Source organism: Tetrao urogallus, assembly GCF_951394365.1.
Source record: "Tetrao urogallus genome assembly, chromosome: 5".
In the NCBI taxonomy this organism is placed as follows: Eukaryota; Metazoa; Chordata; class Aves; order Galliformes; family Phasianidae; genus Tetrao; species Tetrao urogallus.
The window spans coordinates 24,364,705-24,382,988 of NC_136818.1; the positions used below are offsets into that span (position 1 = coordinate 24,364,705).

The 18,284-nt window shown below is 51.1% G+C and overlaps 1 protein-coding gene across 2 annotated transcripts in view; it reads right to left on the bottom strand.

The window, feature by feature from the left end:
* The window catches only part of PBX1 (PBX homeobox 1), a gene marked incomplete at its 3' end in the record, with an annotated part of 105,267 nt that extends 87,214 nt beyond the window's left edge, over positions 1–18,053 (bottom strand). For both annotated transcript variants that reach the window (XM_079535990.1, XM_079535991.1), the window contains exons 1-2: positions 17,596–18,053; positions 15,395–15,468 (exon numbers count right to left, since the gene is read on the bottom strand). In XM_079535990.1, the coding sequence (XP_079392116.1) occupies positions 15,395–15,468; positions 17,596–17,786 (265 nt within the window). In that variant the 5' untranslated portion in view covers positions 17,787–18,053. The remainder of the gene's footprint in view (positions 1–15,394; positions 15,469–17,595) is intronic.
* Between the last annotated feature and the right edge of the window lie 231 nt (positions 18,054–18,284).

The window sequence follows — 18,284 nt, forward strand, 5'->3', positions numbered from 1 at the left end:
CTGCTCTCACCCAGCACATGGCCAGGCTTCAGACCCAAACTGGGCTTTTCCAGGCCACCAAGAACCCCCCTGGTAAGTCCACCCAGGCTGCATGGGCAGCACACAGCTGAACACGGAGGCTTAGTAGTGCAGCGTCTGTTTGCAATGCTCTGAGCCCCAGGGAGATGCTCTTCAGCCCAAAGGAGACAGAGGCAAGCACATGTCAAGCAGACCACAAACTCCTTGCTACGGAGAAAGCCGACAGTTATTCACCCAGTGAGTCCTCCTACGCTCTCAGCTGGCAGCAGACAAGGCTCCATTTTCTGCTGGCACCAGCCACGAGAGCCACCAGCCCTTTCTCCTGGGAGAAAGATGGGACCTTGCCTACACCCAGCGTGGTAGGAAGGTGCTGGGCACAGCCCAGCCTGATGCAAGAGCACTTGTTGCCAAACCAAGCATCGCACTGGGCTATGAAATCTGGAGGGAACACTCCCTAGCTGCTTCCCTGCAGGGGTGAGGACAAAGTCTGCATAAAAATCATAGCACAATTGCAAGCTGGGAACTCCAGGAGACTCCAGTTTGCAACACAGGGTATTTCCAAGCATCTCACACCCACCTTTACTCAATAGGAACTTCAGGGCTTGCAGCATCAGCACACACAGTTTTGACACTGCTCTTGTCACCTCCTGCTCACACACTGAGTTAACCAGAGACTGGGGAGTGCTGGAGGAGCCTTTAGATCTTTCCCACTGCTACAGTTCCCCTTCAAGTGCTACCTGTTGCACTTAGGAACAGAAATATAGCAGTCCCACAGCAATGAGGGAAAGGCTAGAGGACAATCTGGAACCACCTACAGCACCCAGCACTGCTGCTATCAACACAGCACAGAGATAAGAGATAGAGAAGAGATAAAGCCTCCAAGTTTGTTCCTCAAAGCACCCACAGAGATCTTTATTCTGTCTCATATACAGGGCAAACGCCCCTGAGGACACGTATGTGCTGCTGCCATTTCTGGGGTCAGGAGAGTTGGGCACTGTAAAAAAGGAGAATGCTTTGCAAAGGGCTTTTTCAGCAGGACATCAGAGACCTATGCTTTGGTCCCTTTTAGCAGCACCTGCCTGCAGTGGGTACACGCAGCACGCAAATGCACAGCTCCCTTCACGGCCACTGCTCTGTGATGGCAACAACAGCAAGAGCTGACATGCTGAGAAGCGCTTGGATCGGGTAATGGAGGGTGTAGGAGACTCACAAGAAGAGCCCTGTGAGTCAGAGCAGCTGGCCGGGGGCCAGGCAAGCTCTGCAAGACCAGGGAACAAAACAGGGCAATGCCTGCACATCCCCAGCCCCTTCCTGCTGCCTCTAAGGTGACCCCAGAGCAGGCTGGGCAGACAGCAGCACACTCACAGTGCTGGGAGGAGGCATGCAGGACCCCTCCCTGCCTAGCTCATGGCTGGGCCTCCAACAGCCAGGTATGGAGTCTGTCTGCATTCGTGTCTCCCTGCCAACAGGGTGAGCCCAGAGCAAGCCAAGCCCCAAATCTGCCTCGTACATTGCTCCTGGGAGTGTGACAGAGGCTGCAGCCTCTGGTCTGTGCCCGAAGAACAGTGGCATACACAGCATCAGGACATTTCCAGAAACCATCACGTGTGCAAATAAAATAAAATAAAATAAAATAAAATTACAAAATAAAGTCACTGTGTAGCCCTTGGCAAATGGCAGTGGGAACTGTCATCTCAGCAATGGAGCCTCAAATGTTTGCGATTTGGTCCTCTACCTGTCTGTATCTGGGCATACGTGTGCATGTGTGCTGGGGACAGGCTCCATATCTTCAGCAGAGGACATCAGCCCTCTGCCCAAAACCCACTAGGAGAGCAGGCAGGCTCATGCCATCCAGACAAAAGCAAGGCACAAGATGACTGAAGCAGCCTCTGAAGAGCCACAGCACCTCACACGGAGCAGCTCCCAGCAAAGGATGATTATGTCTTCCCACAGAAACCTCACCTGCCTGAAGGCTTGTGAGATCCGTACCTCCCAACCCTGCCAAACTTGGTGCCACAGCCAATCCAGCTGCCGTGAAAGCACCCACAAAAACCCCACCGTGAGGCGCTGCCACCCTTTCCTCAGCTGCAACTTCCAGACATTCCTGCCAAGTTCTTATTTTTCATGTGAAGAAAGATGAAAGAAGGCGATTGGTAGGGAAGACACCTGAGAGAGGGATCAACGGGATTCATCTGAAGCATCTGACAGTTGGATGAGGTAGGTAAGTGCTATCCTGCAGCATCCCCCAGCAGCAGGCAGAAACGAGCAAGTTTGAAGGACATGCTTTAGTGGGTGCAAGTGATGGGGTGATGGTTGGACTAGATGATCCTAGTGGTCTTTTCCAACCTTAATGACTACGATTCTAAGTTTGTAGCGAGAAGCACAAACCAACAGCTGGCCCACCAGAGATGACAAAGCCAAGAAGCGAGCTGTGCCCCTTTACCAAGGACAGCCTCATCTGCAGAGCTACCTCCATTCTTGCCTTCAAGGCACTCTTATCTCAAATCCATAGTGGCCCTTAGCCCCTTCCTTCCCCTGCCTGCAACCAGAGGCACACCCAGAGCTAACAGCCGAGGCTAACTTTATCCGGTCCTTCTTCCCCACCTCTATTGTCACTAAAAATTCATCCAGCTTCTGCCAAAAAAATACCGCTGCTCTCCAATAGAAAAAGAGCTCTGCTCTTTAAATCTCCCTCCCTAAATAAAGATGAGCCCGCACCCACCCAGGACCTCTCCTCCTCCCCACCAAGGACTTTCACAGAGCTTGGTCCCGTCAGCCTGTCTGTGGCATTTGATTCCTGTCTGTCACTAAGTGATGAGGACAAAGGGTGAGGAGTCAGGAAAAGGTCTGAGCCACTTTGTTCATCGTCTGGATACGAACTTTGGATGAACTCCGTGGGGAAAGAGAAAAGCTGCATGGAGTGGGACGCACCATGCAGAGCTCTCTCTCTCTCTCTCCATCGAAAAAAAAAAAAAAGAAAAAAAGAAAAAAAAAAAAGCCTTGAACAAGGGAAAGGGGTGGGAGGGGAAGGGAGAGGAGTGCGGAGCGTTCCCCATCCCCATGGCGGCAGGCAGTCCTGAGAGCTCCCTGCTCCGAGGAGACAGAAGGATATTCAAGCCGCCTTCCCAGGAGGCATGTTCAATAAAGCAGGATGCCAACGCAGCCTTTTCTCAAACAAATCTGTTAGCGGTGGGCCAGGGGCCAGCCACAAGGACTCGCTTTTTAAAGCAACCCAATGGGAATTTCCTAATAAATTTTTTTGTTTTAAAAAAAGCCCCACCGTGGCACAGTTAAAAGGAAGCTTGCTGGCAGCACTGAGAGCTATCTGACATGCAGACCTCTCTGGAAACGTAGATGAAGGGCTTCGGGATGCATGCTTTTGGCCTCCTGGCCCTCAATGCAAGTGCTCTTCCCCCACCCCCAATACAAACCAGGGGAACTGAGTGCTCACAGTGTGGTTATTGAGACAAAAGGCTGGGGGACCAAAGGCCTGTAACTGCTACTCCTGCTGCCACAAACCCTCACTGATCTCAGGGACCAATTGTGGAAAAGTCACCATGAGGCACACGCAGCTTCTTTGCTTTACGCTGCTCCTCCAATCGAAGGTAAACCAGTTCGTAACTGGAGAGCCCTGTGGCAGTCATGCCAGCGTGACTTAAATCAGTCCCTCCTGGGCTGGGAATGATGGCAGCAAAACCACAATCAATTTTCTTTTCAGCAGCTCTGATGCCTTGGCCATGGAGGGGAGACATCTCCCCCAGCAGCACCAGAGGCAGCACTGGGAACAACACGGACACAGCACGGGGATCAAGAAGCCCTGTGCCACACCACAGAGGACAGTTATTGAACTGCACGTGCAGCCCTGCCGTGCTCACAAGAGATCTGCTGAGCACCAGGTGTTGTAGGTTACCACGCATCCCTTTTCTCTCTACTCCCTATCAGCAGTCAAACAACCCTGTATCAACCAGCTCTACGTGGTACACAACCGAAGCAGCCCAAGGCAGCAACGCCACAGAAGGCAAGGGAGTATTTTCCCCTAACTAAGGGCACAGCATGCCCAGCAACGCAATGCCCAGCACATCCAGTGCAAGACATGGAGAGCTGCAGTGCTGACCAAGGAAGCTGACTCAAGTTCCAGCCTGGCCTGCCTGCTCAGTGCCAGGCAGGATAGGGAAAGCAGAGCTGGGACTCGTGGAGGCAGAAAGGATCAAGGCTCGAGTTCATCTATGCAAAGCTACATGCAGCTCCAGCCCTCCCACAGATCCGCCCACTGCATGCAAAGACCAGAGAGAAAATAGAAGAATTGAAAACAAGCTCATTTCTGCAAAGGAACCAGGCGAAGAGACAACTTATTTGCAGAAGCTGGGAACATGGGGTCCTCCCTCTGCTGCCAGCCTCCTCCACGTCCCCCAGGAGCACATGCTAGGAGGGAACACAGAGAGGCGCTGCCTGGGACCTCCGTCAGAAGAACTCTGCTCCGAGCACTGCCAGTCCCCAGGGGCTGCTTCTAAATTACACAGCAGAATATGCCAGGATGAGCTGGCTCCACGGAGAAAACGTGGTGTGGTTTGAAGGAGCCTGCTCCACTGCTCGCTGCAAAAAGGCCCAGAAGACCCGTCAGCAAGAGCCCCTTCCCAGCAGCACGGACAGGGCTTAAGCTACTCCAGCCCTGGGCCAAAAGGACCCTTGGAAGGGGCCCAAGAAAAGCTGCCTGACAGCACATCACTATGGCCTCCCGGAGCGCTGACTAGGAGCTGGCGGGTGGGTAGAGCACCTAACAGGAACCCATGGGCAGCAGGGAGAATATCACACACACCTCAGGGCCTCACTGCCTCAGCCAAGGTCTGCAGCCCTGATGGGAGAAGCAAATACAATCAAAGGGAAAGCAGAAGGGACCAGGACGAGGGGACTCAGAGCGATGGGGACCTGCCACACACACCAGCAAGGCTCAGGACCTGAGCAAGCAGTTTCCATTTTAATCAGCAGACAGCCTCCTGATTAAACAGGAGCTCAAAAATTATTCTAATGGAGTTCCTTTCAAACACAAACCGCAGGGACCTCTCCTAATTGTGCAGTTCCTTTCTCAATCACAGCCTACGTATAATAAGGCAGGTCTGTCCTCCGCCCTTGCCTACAGCCACATGCCTTGATATTCAAGATCCAGCGAGCTCCACACAGGCCTACAGCATTCTGTGGCCAAACCACACCAATGAGCAGGAGGGATCTTCCAGCAGCTGTGGTGTCCCTGCTCATCACAGGAGAGCTGGACTAAAAGACCTCAAAGGGTCCCTTCCAACTCAAGCAGTTCTAGGATTCAATTCACTCGAGCTCTGTACCTCCATCTCCCCTCCTTAACTAAGGCTCCAAGACATGCCTTCTGCAAGCACCAGATCCCAAAACCAAGCAGTTCTAATTGGGGCCATCAAGACATGAAGCACCACATGCTACAGCACTTGCTGTCTGCATGCAGCCTGCTTGCTATTTGCCCATGGAGCACCTCAACATTGCCAGGGACTGTTTCCAAGCCCTAATCAAACACTGCAGAAAAGGGAAAAGAAAGCCTGTCCTGCCATCAGCATGGACTTCGCCACCTTTCTACTGCACAGTAACAGCCTCAGATTCATTTAAAGATCAGGGACTTCCTCTACCTCCATCCTTCTCTGTATTTTATCTCGTTCCACATTATATGTGGCTTTTTGAGGTAAACAATCTCCTTTTGCCCCAGGACGGTCTTCCTAAACCTCCATCACACTAGCACACATCTCACCCATCCTCCTTTTGTCACTCCAGGCATCACTCTGCTCCCTTCCAGTGGCACATCTCACCCCTATCCAAATGCAAATACAAGTCTTCCACAACAGGAAAAAATAAAATAAACAAAACACCTGTAAACCCAGACTTGGTTACCCAACTGATCCATCACCACAACAAAAAGAAAGAAACCAAGCAGGCTCAGAGCTCTGCAGTCTGGGCCAACAATGATCCACCCAGCATCCAACCCAGCAGGGCCCAGATGGCAGCATGGGCACCATCATGCTCCATAATGCGGTTTCCCCTCCTTCTGCTGGGTGGAAGACACAGTGCCTAACAGCTGCTCCCCACCGCTGCCTGCTGCCAATAATGAACAGCAGAGACAAAAGATCACTTTTGCCCCGTGACCTTCTCTGCCATATTCCCCCAACCCCTCCAAAGCTTAAGCGGCCCAGGTGCGCAAATGTTACCGAATGCCCTCGCCAGAAGGAAAGTAAATTCCAGCCAAGCAGGGAAATGCCAGCCACAGTCAGACCTCGAGAAGTGCAAATAGCAGCCAGGGACCTTCGGGAGAGAAGCAGCCCCAGCCCAGGCGCTCCTCCCGATAATCCTTCCAGGGACACTTCCACCAGCAGCGCCCAGACCAGAAGAACCACGTTTAACTATTTCAGGGAGAGCAAAATATACATATATCGAAATGTGTTACTGTGCTACATGACCTTGTGGTCAGTGGGGAATAGGACTGTGGTGGGGCTTTGCAGAAGCCAGCACTGCTTGCTCCAGGCAGCAAGCCTATGGATAAAAGGAGACGCTCTGCCTCTCTGGGTGCATGCAGAAGGCTCTGTGCCTCCGAATGGAGCACCTGTATCAGCGCTATAAAGTTAAGGAGCAGGCTCTTCGGGAAATTCTGTGTGAGGTACAAAAGGAAAAGCAGGCTGCTAAGAGCTTGTTGAGCAAAGCGCTTCACACTGCTTCATTTCACACTGCTGAAAGCGTAAATCAGGGAATCGCTCCTCGGATTTTTCTCCATTAACAAAGTATATTGCAAGTCCCCATCGCCAATACTGATCGGTACGTCACATCTGCTGACCAGCTCCAACAGCCAGGATTTTCTAGGGTGATAATACATCCCCCCAAAACACCACCCCTGCCACCTGCTCCCTGCACTGGGCATGTGCAGGCCCCTCAGTCCTTAGCAGGCAGCCTGGTCACACGGGAGCAAGTGCCCTGCTAAAAAGAAAGCATCAACTTACCAGGATAGGTTGCATCCCGAGCTACCAGCTCAGAATCAATGACTCTAACAACTTCCAACTCATTTTCCTTAACCTGTGGGCTGAGCCTTTTGTATAGAGATCTGCAATACACCCCATACTAATCACAAGTTAAAAAAAGAAGCAACGCTCAGGACTGAGTCAATACATTTGCAACCTTTCTAAGGATAGAGCCTGCTCAAGTTAAAAGCTGGAGACCAATCCACCCAGAGGTGCAACCAGCAGGCGCCAGGTATTGTATCATTCCTAACGTTTCACCTGAAAATCACAGTGCGTGAGAAAAGAAGGAGCTGTGTAAACAAGCAGACGCACACCCACAAGCAGCTTGGGTTTTGAAACATTAATGCCGAAATGAGAAAGGCACGTTTCGGAGAGTTGTAGGCAGATTCACTTTCATTTTGGCTTCAGCCCCATGCATATCGAGTGTCAAAGGAGAGAGTCGTGCTGAATTAGAAAGAAAGAAACCTGCACTGCGGAAACGTGCGCAGGATTGGGACCGCCGAAGTTAGGAAAGGAGCAGCAAGGAACAATGCACACTTAGCAACTGGAACGGTATTTCTGCCGCTTAACCTGCCACTGTTAATTTTGCTAATCGACATCACTCTGGAATTTGAAAATGTTATCCAACCAGGAGAGAAACTTGATTTTCCTCTTCTGGTAACAAGGAGAGGCAGGCCAGCCAGGCTAGGCCAAATGTGTAGTTACAAAACGCCATGCAGAGAGGGAGAGAGAAAAACAAGGAACCGAGTTTCTCAGCCTGGACCCAGAGGAGAAACAAGTCCAGCCGTCCGCAACAAAGTCAGGCTGGGTCCACTTGCAGCTCTGTTTGCTTTACCATCAAGACGGAAGTAAAATGGCAAAGTTATTTCAGCTTGTTGCGACTCCTGGCAGCACTGGCTGATCTGAGGGGTTTCAGTTGATCTGTATATTTTTAAGAGGGTGGGAAACAATCCTTCAGGCTCAGGGCAAGGCAAAAAGCTATTTCGGGTAAGGCTTCTATAAATAAAAGGCCGTGCAAACTGAACACGCTGGACAGGGAGAGGACAATGACAACGCACGGCTCTCTGGGTGTCGGAGGGGATCGCTGTGATCTGCTTCATCAGCTCCCCAAAATGCTCCTCAGTGTGCATGGACCGGGGACAGGCAAGGCCATACCCCAGCACAGCGCTGCCAGCTCTAGGGGAAGCAGCTGGTAAAGCACAATCTGTATGCAGAGGTTTTCCCAGCCAAGCCATCGCCTGGATTCCTCCCTCCATTCCCCAGCTCTGCACACCAGAAAGCTATTAAGGGCTGGGGAAGGGAGATTAGCAACCACCAACAGAAGGCGAGCAGAGAAGAGGTGACTCTACAGGGAGGAGAGCCTGATTTAAAAACACAGCTGAGACAACAGAAGCACCTTAAGCTGCAAGATCCCCTCCTAAAGCCCATTTTGGGGTGTCCCTATTAGAGTCAGCTAAGCCCTCTGAGAGACCAGAAAGCTGAAGATGGCGTTCAGGGTCAAACTGCTATGTTTTACAACAGGCAGCAGATGTGCAGGCTTGTCCCTGGACCAGAGAATGGCCCCCAGTCCTGCAGCAGGGCACAAGGGGCTCTCCCCACCCAGCACACCCCCTTCCACAGCTTACACATGGCTGCACAACTGCAGTCTCACAGGATCACATTGTTCTGACTTTAAGAAAAAAAAAAAAAAACACCAAAACACACAAGGGCAGGGCTTGTGAGCAAGGCCAAGAGATATAATTCTTCAGCACCTCCCATCCCAATTCCAGCCCAAGCAATGCCCCAGCAGCTCCCCAGCCCGAGCACTGCAGCATGTGAAGGCCTTGCTGGTGGCCAGATAGCTCCACGCATAATAATGTATGCAGCCCACAGCCTCCCCAGGCCACGGCTTTCTGCAATTTATATCCATAGTGCCCATCACCTTGTGTTATTTAAGCCAATTGCTGGGGGAAGCAGTGCCCCGGAGACAGTCTGTATGCAGAAGCTGACTGCCCAGCCTTTCAAACCACTGAGTTGGGTGGTTGGGCAGAGGTTGTTATATTGGCACCTAATGCAACCTGGCAGCATTTAGGCATCACGTGCTACTCCAGACTGGCAGTCAGGAGGCCTGATAACATTCCCAAACAGCTCTGCCACCCTCCTGAACACTTGCCAGGGCAACCAAACCCGGACAGTTTCTGCGTGGATGTTCAGGGGAAACCAAGGTGCACAGGCTGAGGTGGGGAAGGGCCCAGGTTTATTAGATTATGGACTGTCCCCATGCAAACAGGGATGTATTGATCCAGCCTGCAAACACCTGGCTGGGAATAAAAGCAGCCCCTGAGTATACAGAAGCTGCTATAGATTATTAACCAGATCCACTGCTGTAAATCACATTACCTCCTTCAAAAGGCCGAATCAGGACCGACTTCCCTTGTGTTAGGTGCTGTACAGGCAGGAAAGCATATATCCTAGCTGTGCAAGGGAGTGTTCCTTCTGGCATCCAGAAGCAAAATATTCAACACGGGACTGGGGAGCCCTCTAGGAACACGCTGCTTCCCCCACATGAACCCCAAAACCAAGCATAGAATAAATTCACTGCCTAAGGAAACTGCCCTAGGAATACAAGGGAGCAAGAAAAAAAAAAAAAAAAAAAAAGGAAATCAAAGAGCTAGATATATCTCATTCATCTGCACACAAACTTACCCCCTGCTCCTGCCTGGAGAGCTTTATTTTGCACCGGCTGCATGCATTGCAAACAGCCCCTTCACTGCACAGAGCCAACAGCACAGGCTCCCTGCATCCCAAAGCACCCTAAGTCCAAACACAGGAAGAGAAAGAGACAGGAAAATGCTTAATACAGCTTCTCAAAAGATCACAAAATCCTCTGCAGAGCTTCAACAACAGAGAGCACAGCAGCTCCTGGATTAAAGAAAGAGCTGGGAAATGAGGTGCTACACCAGCGACAAAGCAGGAATCCCTTATTTCTCTGTTCTCCCTGCCAAAATCTCCAGCTCTGATTCAGCAGAAGCACGAATAGCAGCATAGCCTAGTGCATCTCACTGCAAACAAAACCATTTACATTTAAAACACCGCCCTGCTCCCCTAAAGAATTGCTGCATGCAGTAATTTCCTTGTGACAAGGGGGAAAAAAAAAAAAAAAGTGGAAAAAAACCCATGATGAAATTGTATCAGAGTTTCTCTGCATTTTGTTTACAGCTGCTGCCCTCAAAGCCAGGGCCAGCACACAGAGCACGAGCCTGCTAACAGGAATAAATCCAACATTTGAGACCGTTTAGAAAAGCTCTGCTTGCAGACAGTCAGCGCTCAAAGGGGGAAATCCCTTTGCAGCTCTCAAATAAGGGAACTAGAGCTGTTTTCCCTGGAGAAATTTAGGCCTGAAAGATCTTCCGAGTTTCTCGTTTTGAGCTACACAGCCCAATAACAGACCCTCCTTTCCCAGACTGGACTTAACCACAGCATCTTGCTGCCAAGAGCACTCACAGGGGGGTGGGCAGAAACCCATGGGATGGTGAAAACCCCTAACATGTCATTAAGAGGACACCACCATTAGTTGTTAAATGAGGTTTATGTGGGTGTTTTTCCAGCATTTGCCCCTAAACCAGGGACAGGAAGATGTGTGGTGTAGGGGGCTCAGCCCCTTGCCTACAAGCAGCTGGGGTGGGGGGCTCAGTAGCCACCCCCACAGGCCTGCAACCACAGGGAAGTTGATTCGACACCAGGCACCCCAAATAAAACCCAATCTCGGAACAAAGACCTCACGTTTGGGGAATTCTCTCCCCAAAGAGCACGGAGCAATAAGGCCCAGCCATGGCCTCGCTGCACTGCCTGAGGGGAGGGGGCGAGGAGCCTGCTGGCAGCCCCCGCTTCCACCTCCTGCCCTGGTGAATTGCAGGAGGCCAATTTTGATTAAACTAATTAAGCCTGCTCCGTTCAAAGAGCTCCAGCCACATGCTACCAGGGGAGAGGGAGAAAATACGAAATTAAAAGGAAGAACGAACAATCTCACTGCAAGCACGCTGCTGCGATGCTACCCGTCCTCCACAGGCCCTGACGGACAACATCTTGTTCACGGAGGAAAGCTCAGAGAAAGCACTCACAGCTTCACAGATCCCACCCCACAGACCATTCCCCACAGATGCAGCCTGCTGCTGCCCTGCAAGTCACTGGGTTGTACTGGAGCCTTCCCATTAAGGAGACTGGTTCCATCCCCACACCTACCCCAGAGTGCACCTACTCCCCCTGCAGACACACAGCCTGACCCCCTCAAGCCAACATCTCCCAGACACCATTTCCCTCCCATACCATCATCCCTATCTTTCAACCCTTTCAGATCATCCCTATCTTTCAGCCCTTGCACATCCCCTTCCCTTCAAGGCAGTGGATTTCTGGAAGCAATTTACCCGGAGTTGCACAGGCCTTACTCTCAGCAGGGTCTTACTCTCAGCAGGGCAGAAGGGAAAGGGACAAAACATTCTGCTCTTCCTCCATAGGGACCCTCAGACCCCAGGGATGACCAGCCCCATGCAAGGCACGCTGCCTCTCATCCCGTGCCTCCGCTGGAGGGGTTTCAGGGGCAGGAAGAGAAAGAAACCCCATAACGTAATTGCTAGATTAAAGAGAAACGGCAGGCAAGGATAATAAGAGAGGTGTCAGAAGTGAAATACAGTAACAGACATTAAAAAAAAAAAAAAAAAAAAAAAAAAAAAAAAAGACTACAGTTCTGTGATGGGGGTGTTAATTGAACACAGAGCTGGAGAGAACAAAGGGGTGTTAAAGAAGAAAAAGAAGGGGAAAAAAAAATCCTGCCTCCTCCGAAGATCTGATTTGAGTTAAGTTTGGTGAAGATAATGCACGGGGAAAGGTAGCTGAGAGGCACCTTATATAGCTATTATGTTCTAAAATTAAAGAAACAAACCCATTATTCGACAACAATTGCACGGCTAATCAGTGCTGTCTATAAATATTCCACTTAGTAAATTCCATCCATTGGCTGTATGCACGCTTTTCTACTCAACTCTAATCCCTGCGCTGCAGAAGGGCTGCGAAAAGCCAAGCGGGGGCTCTGAGGGAGGAAGTCAGGGCCTTGACAGAAGTACCGTGCACCCTATGCCCTCACCTCCCCCAAAAGAGCAGAGAAAGTGCAACGATAGAAAAAGCTCTTAAGGAGGAGGAATGAGATTAAGCAGCCCTACATCCTGCGCTCGCCTCTGCCGGTCCCCAGCAGTGCGATGGGCGCTGGAGGCTCGCAGCCGAGAGACGCTGCTGCATTTTGACAGCAGATATTTTCCAGTTTGCCATCCAAGGACCCCACGTCTGCACGCCTTGCCTGCTTCTTCTGCTTAGCTATTCTGCTCATGCAGAGAACAGCCTAAAGAAAAGGGGAAAAAAAAAAAAAAACAACACAAGGGAGGGGGGAGAGAGGACAGAGAGTCGGAGCCCCTATCCCTCCCTGCCTTCAAACTTTCTATAAATCCACAACGCAATTTCCGATTTCAACCCTATCGACGGAGGAATCGATTGTATTCTGGACAACAATGCCTCCCGTTTCCATAATTATTATTCCAAAAAGCCAGCCAGCCATTTGAAGGCAGTCCTGCCCCTCCAGCTCATAACAAAGCAGCCAACTGCAAGTGAACGCACACCAAATGAGCGCCGGCAACTCGCGCCGAGATCCAAGCGGCGATTCTTTCCCTGCGTGCTTCCACCTGGACCGATGCTCCCAACTTTTACTACTTCTAAACAAACATCACCCAAAGGAGAGAGCCTGCAGATAAAATGCAACCAATGGGTTCCAACTGCTGAGCTTTAGAAAAGAAATTAGAAAATGATTATAAGTGCTTTAATATAATTGAAGGGGATGAGTGTGAAAAGGAACTCTCCGGCCAGTAAAGACAACCTCTTTTTCTGCAAACTTTATAGACACTTTGGGTTTGCTCAGGCAACGTTAGCGCTATGAAATATTATCCATAATGCTGCGAGAGACGGTGGTAAAGTCTCCGTAAGGCTCTGGAGTCACTTAAATCAGGCAGCGGGCAACTGAGCAAACGCTACCGCACATCACAGTGCCGGGGGAAGCTGCACGCAGGCACTGCCAAAAACCCCTCAGTGCCCACCGGCAGCATCTCCAGCAGCAGCTCCAGCAACGCAGAAAGGGAACCCAAAGGGGAAGAGTGGAGGGAGAGGTCAGCTCAGCTTACACAGCACTGCTTGCCTGCACAGACCCCTGCGACCAAGGGGAGAACGCAGGGCCCTCGGCCCCTGGAAAAGCAGGCGAGCCTCCTGCCACTGCCGGGCCCACCAAGCAATAATGAAAGAAAAATACCATCTGGTCGTTTGCTCGTTGACAAAGTGTGACTTTTGGGGATGCAGATGGGGGAAAGGGGAGGAGGATTCTTTAATTTGCAAAGCAAAATTCACCATATCCAAGGGGAGCTAAACTACGCTCCAAGAGCCACCTCCATTCATCCTCCTCAGAGCCTGCCGTACAGCAGCAGTGCATCCACATAGCCCACGCTCAACAGCAGCAAACACAATTTTAGAAGTGTAAGACAGCCCCAACCCGCACCTGGACATCACTCATCCCCAACAGCACAGCTCCGCTCACCACCTCTCTGGGTTTCACTCTGCTAAAGGGAAGGAACACACACAGTCCCCGTGCCTATCCCCACCCCATAACTTTGAGCACCCTGGCACCAGAGCCGGTCGCCCTGCCAAACAGTGCCACATGCAGCACCATACACACGTCAGCAAACATTTTCTTTGCTTAAAGCAAAATAAAAGAAGGAGAGGAACCCAACGGCTCCTTTTTCGGAGGGTGGGCACACAGCAAAAATCCTAAAAAAACAGTCATAAAATGTATTCACACACAGTCTCCACCACTTTACACACACCATCAACTCTGCAGAGGTTCCCCTACAGAACCCATTGCGTGCTTTTGTGCAAACTACATAACGAAGGGCTGCTCGGTGAGGGCTTGGAGCTGAATGCCATCGTAGGTGCTTTGTCTGTGCTACAAGCTGCACAAACAACGTTTAACAATAGACCCCTTTAGTCATTTCATATATATTGCAAGAGTCAAGTAATTGTATTTTCAATCAGCTGCTCACGCTAGGAGGTTTCATATATATTTAAGAAAAAAAGAAAGTAAGACCCAGACTCAGGTTTCCAAAAGCTGTTCCCCTTTTATGTGTAACTATCAATGTATATCAACCGGGCGCGCAATCATATTTATTGTCACTTTCATTCATGTCATGCCCTTGCTTATATGGTTTAGATATGAATTATTGACTGTTACAGTCCTCGTTGTAAAAGGGGAGGGGGGTGGGAGCCGAATACTTTGCCGTGTGCTGAAAGCAGGCAGCTGAGAGCCCGCTGAGCACCTCCGGTTGGCCCTGAAAGGCATTAGCACAAGTCAGCCCTCCACACTGCGTTCCTGCTATTCCCTATTTCCACCCCCCACCCCTTCTCTCAACCAAAAAGAAAAGAAAAAAAAAAGAAATTAAAAAAGGATTCCGGCAAATAAATAAATAAGTGGTGCATGTTGCTAAATGTCCTTCCCTGAGCATCTGTTGTTTAAGATCACCCTTGATTGATGACTGCTATTTTTTAATTGTTGCTTTTAAAATTTAAATGCCCCCCTGGGATGTGTTATAAGTGTGTTAGTACATGGTAGGAGGTCTGGAAAGTGGGAAACGGCAGAGCCAAGGCTCTCATGTCATTAGCTTCTTTAGAAGCCTGAGAACACCCCATGTCATAAAACAACAGTACCCTAAAGTAACTAACAATCTAATATATTGCTTTCACTGAAGGCAGCTGACAACTTGCTCTTACATGAGCTGGGATGGATGATTGGCAGACACGAGCATTTTAACCCTTTCTTAAAAATTATTAAAACAAAAGTAAGAAACCTTTAGGTCTACCTTAGCATGAATAGCAGTAAAACTGCACTGTTTTACCCCCGCACACAACACTCTGCAGTCAATTATTTTTTTAAAGCAGTGCCATGCTTTAAGGAAAAAAAAAAAAAAACAACAAACACAACAAAACAGCAAAGCAAGAGAGAAACTGCACCGTTTTCCATTTTTCCCTCCTCTCCCCCCAAAAAACAATGAATAAGAAGAGGCTCCACAATAGGAACTAAACCACACTATTCTCCCCGGCAGACACAAACCACATCACTCGAGCCCAGCGCCAGAAGCACTGCATACCAGGGAGTTGTTTCTCCCCACTTAAACACTCCCACACACGGATCAGGGCGGGGGGGGGGGGGGGGGGGTCACAAACTTTGTGGAATAACACCTTCAAAGAGCAGAAAGAAAAACAACGTGGAACCAACGGCGTGCCTTCCCTACCTGTTTTTTCTTTGATTTCACACAAGACATTAAAAAGAGCCGGCTTCATCCTGTGGCAGTTTAAAGCGTGTTTCCTGCAGAGAAAAGGAAAAAAAGGGGTGAGGTTAGGATGTCATACAGCCACAACTTTCCCAGATTCACAGCAGCTCCTTGGTGTACCCCAGAAAGGGGGGGGGGATGTTTGGGGCAGGGCCCTGCTAGGACCTCAGGGACACGGCACCGGAGTGGCCAGCAGCCATCTCCCCAGTGGAAAGGGGAGAAATGAGGCCAATTTTGAATGGCTTTGAATACAGCATTTGCTACTGAGCGGCTCTCGAGGCAAGCTGCTCCCCGAGCCAGGAGGCTCAGAAGCCAGGCTTGGTTTAACTTTCATTCACACACACGCAGCGCAGCAGCGGGCTCACTCCATCTCCCACCTCCAAACTAAAGCCAGCCATGTGTTTCATCCTCATCCTGCAAAGCAGAAAGGAAAAAAGTCGCCCCTGCTTCCCCCCAGTGCTGAAATATCCTCTGCTGAGAGCTGTCAACCCGGGCAATTTCAGCGCCCAACTTGGAGCACCGACACGCACAGCCACAGGCACGCGCGCAGATGGAGAAATAAATCCGGCTCTCCGCGCCCGTGCTGCACTCCTTGCATGCAGTCAGCTTCTTTGCAGGTGCTAGGGTTGAATTCCTTGCAATTGGGGTTGGAAATATTTACAAAACCAGCCTGACGCTGCTGGGAAGCCGTGGCACTGCGCTCAATGCTCCCTCCTCGAAGTCGGTGTTGCGGGGCTGGCTGCTCTCCGCCTGCGGGTTTGGGGGAATGGAGAGCTTTTCGGGGTGGTTTTATGGACAGGTTTCACAGCCCGCTGGGTGCCTGCAAAGCAGCAACGTGGGATGGCTGTGGGTTCCTCCTGCAGCCGTATGACGGCTCGGCCGAGGGCTGTGTTGTACGAAGGGCTGCTCCTAGCAGGCACCGGTTACGGGATTTCTGTTTACCAACCGAAACAACACGCGAAGCCGATGTGAACATCTGGCAAACATTCACACCACTTCCCCCACCACCCACAACATGTTGGGAGAGATTTATGCGGCCGACGAAGCCTCCCAAAGGTGGATAACCTCGCGGGAGCCACGGTGTGTGCCCGTATCAGATGGGAGCAGGCATTGGGGTGCACAAATCACGTAAGGGCACCAGAGGGGCCCTCCCGCAAATCACACTGGGGCAGAGGTCGAGTACCAAACTTAAGGAAAATAACAAGAAGAGAAAAAAAAGCAGCAAAACACCCCTACGATAGCTGGATGGGTGCAGGAAACGCAAAGCCAAAGATCTCTGTTAAATAATGCGTGTTTGGCACCTCTGGAAAAAAAAAAAAAAAAAAAAAAAAGTCCTATGAGGATGGTGCAGGAACAGCCCAGCAAGGCAAAACCTTGCCACCTTATAGGGCTGCTCTGCTCCAGGTAGTTGAGTTAGATTGGTTTGATGAAGCACCCTAAATGCTCATAATTCCCACAACTTTCAGGAGGAGAGAGCTCTCTCTGCCCTCTGTCCTGCTCCCAGGAACGCTGTGCTCCCCATGCAAGCCATCCCAAAGTATGTCTGTGGTTCAGTGCCTTCTCCAGCAGCAGGGATGGAGCAGCACTGCACCCCACGGCCCCACGCTGGGTGAACTCTGAGCGCACCCCAACACCACCAACCAACTCTTTCGTTACCATTATTTACCCCTCAAACCGTGCTTTTAGTTGGACGGGATTTTCTTCCCAACTTTTGCTCACACCTCTGAAGCCGCACTCGGGAGGGTACATCAGTCCACATACCCTACAGTCCTTCCTTTCCCTCTTTTTTAGAATACCTTGGGATTTACTGGGGGGATGGAATAAGAATATGGGAAGAAAATTAAAGGCAGAAAGGCAGGCAGTGCCAGCAGAGAAGCACGGCCTCGCCAAGCCGGCGCTGGGCCCCGCCGGGCAGCGGCACCGCGCTGCGGGAGCGAGCGGGCTGCGGGGAACTGCCTCAAAGTTACAAGAAAAGGAGGAAAAAAACCGCTTCCAACGGGGTGGGGGTTAGGAAATAAGGACGGGAAGCAGCCCCCGAGCCGAGGGGACCGGAGAAGCCGCCCTCCCGCCGCACAACAAAGCCGCACAAAGGGCTGCGAGCCGGGCTGCTTCTCCCCCCGGCACCCCCCCGGTAAACTTCCCCGCGCCCGCCCCTCGCTCACCTGGCCTGCGCCTCGTCCAAACTCTGGTCCGTGATGGTCATGATCTGCTGTAAGATGTCTCCGATGTCTTGCTTCCTGCCTGCCTCCCCCTCCGCCCCGCCTGGTCCATCCTGCATGTGCTGGGACAGGCCCGGGTGGCCCGGCATCCCCACCCCGCTGTGCGTGTGCATCAGCCGCGGCTGCTCGTCCATCTCCGGCCGCCGGCTCCCGCTCCGCCGCCTCCCTGCTGGCTGCCGGCCGCGGCGGCTGGGCTCCCCGCCTGGCTCCGCGCTTTCTTTTCTTGCTCGCTTTCTTCTTCTTCTTTCCTTCCCCCCCTCCTCCTCCCCGCAGCCTCTTCCTCCTCTTCGCTTTTTTTTTTTTTTTTTTTTTTTTTTTTTTTTTTTTTAATTATTTATCCTTCACGCTGGCTTCCAGCTCGGCGGTGGAGAGGAAAAGGAGGAGGGAAAAAAAATGCATACACACACACACACACACACACACACAGAGACAGAGAGGGGAAGGAAAAAAAAAAAAAAAAAAAAAAAAAAAAAGAAAAAAAAAAAAAAAAAGAGAGAGAGAGAGAGAAAAGAAAGGGGAAAAAAATCCCTTTGGTTGCTAGAGGAGGAGGGATGGAAAGAGGGAGGGAGGGAGGGAGGGAGGGAGGAGGGAGGGGGGGTTCCGGGGAAGGGAGGGGAAACGGCGGCGACTCC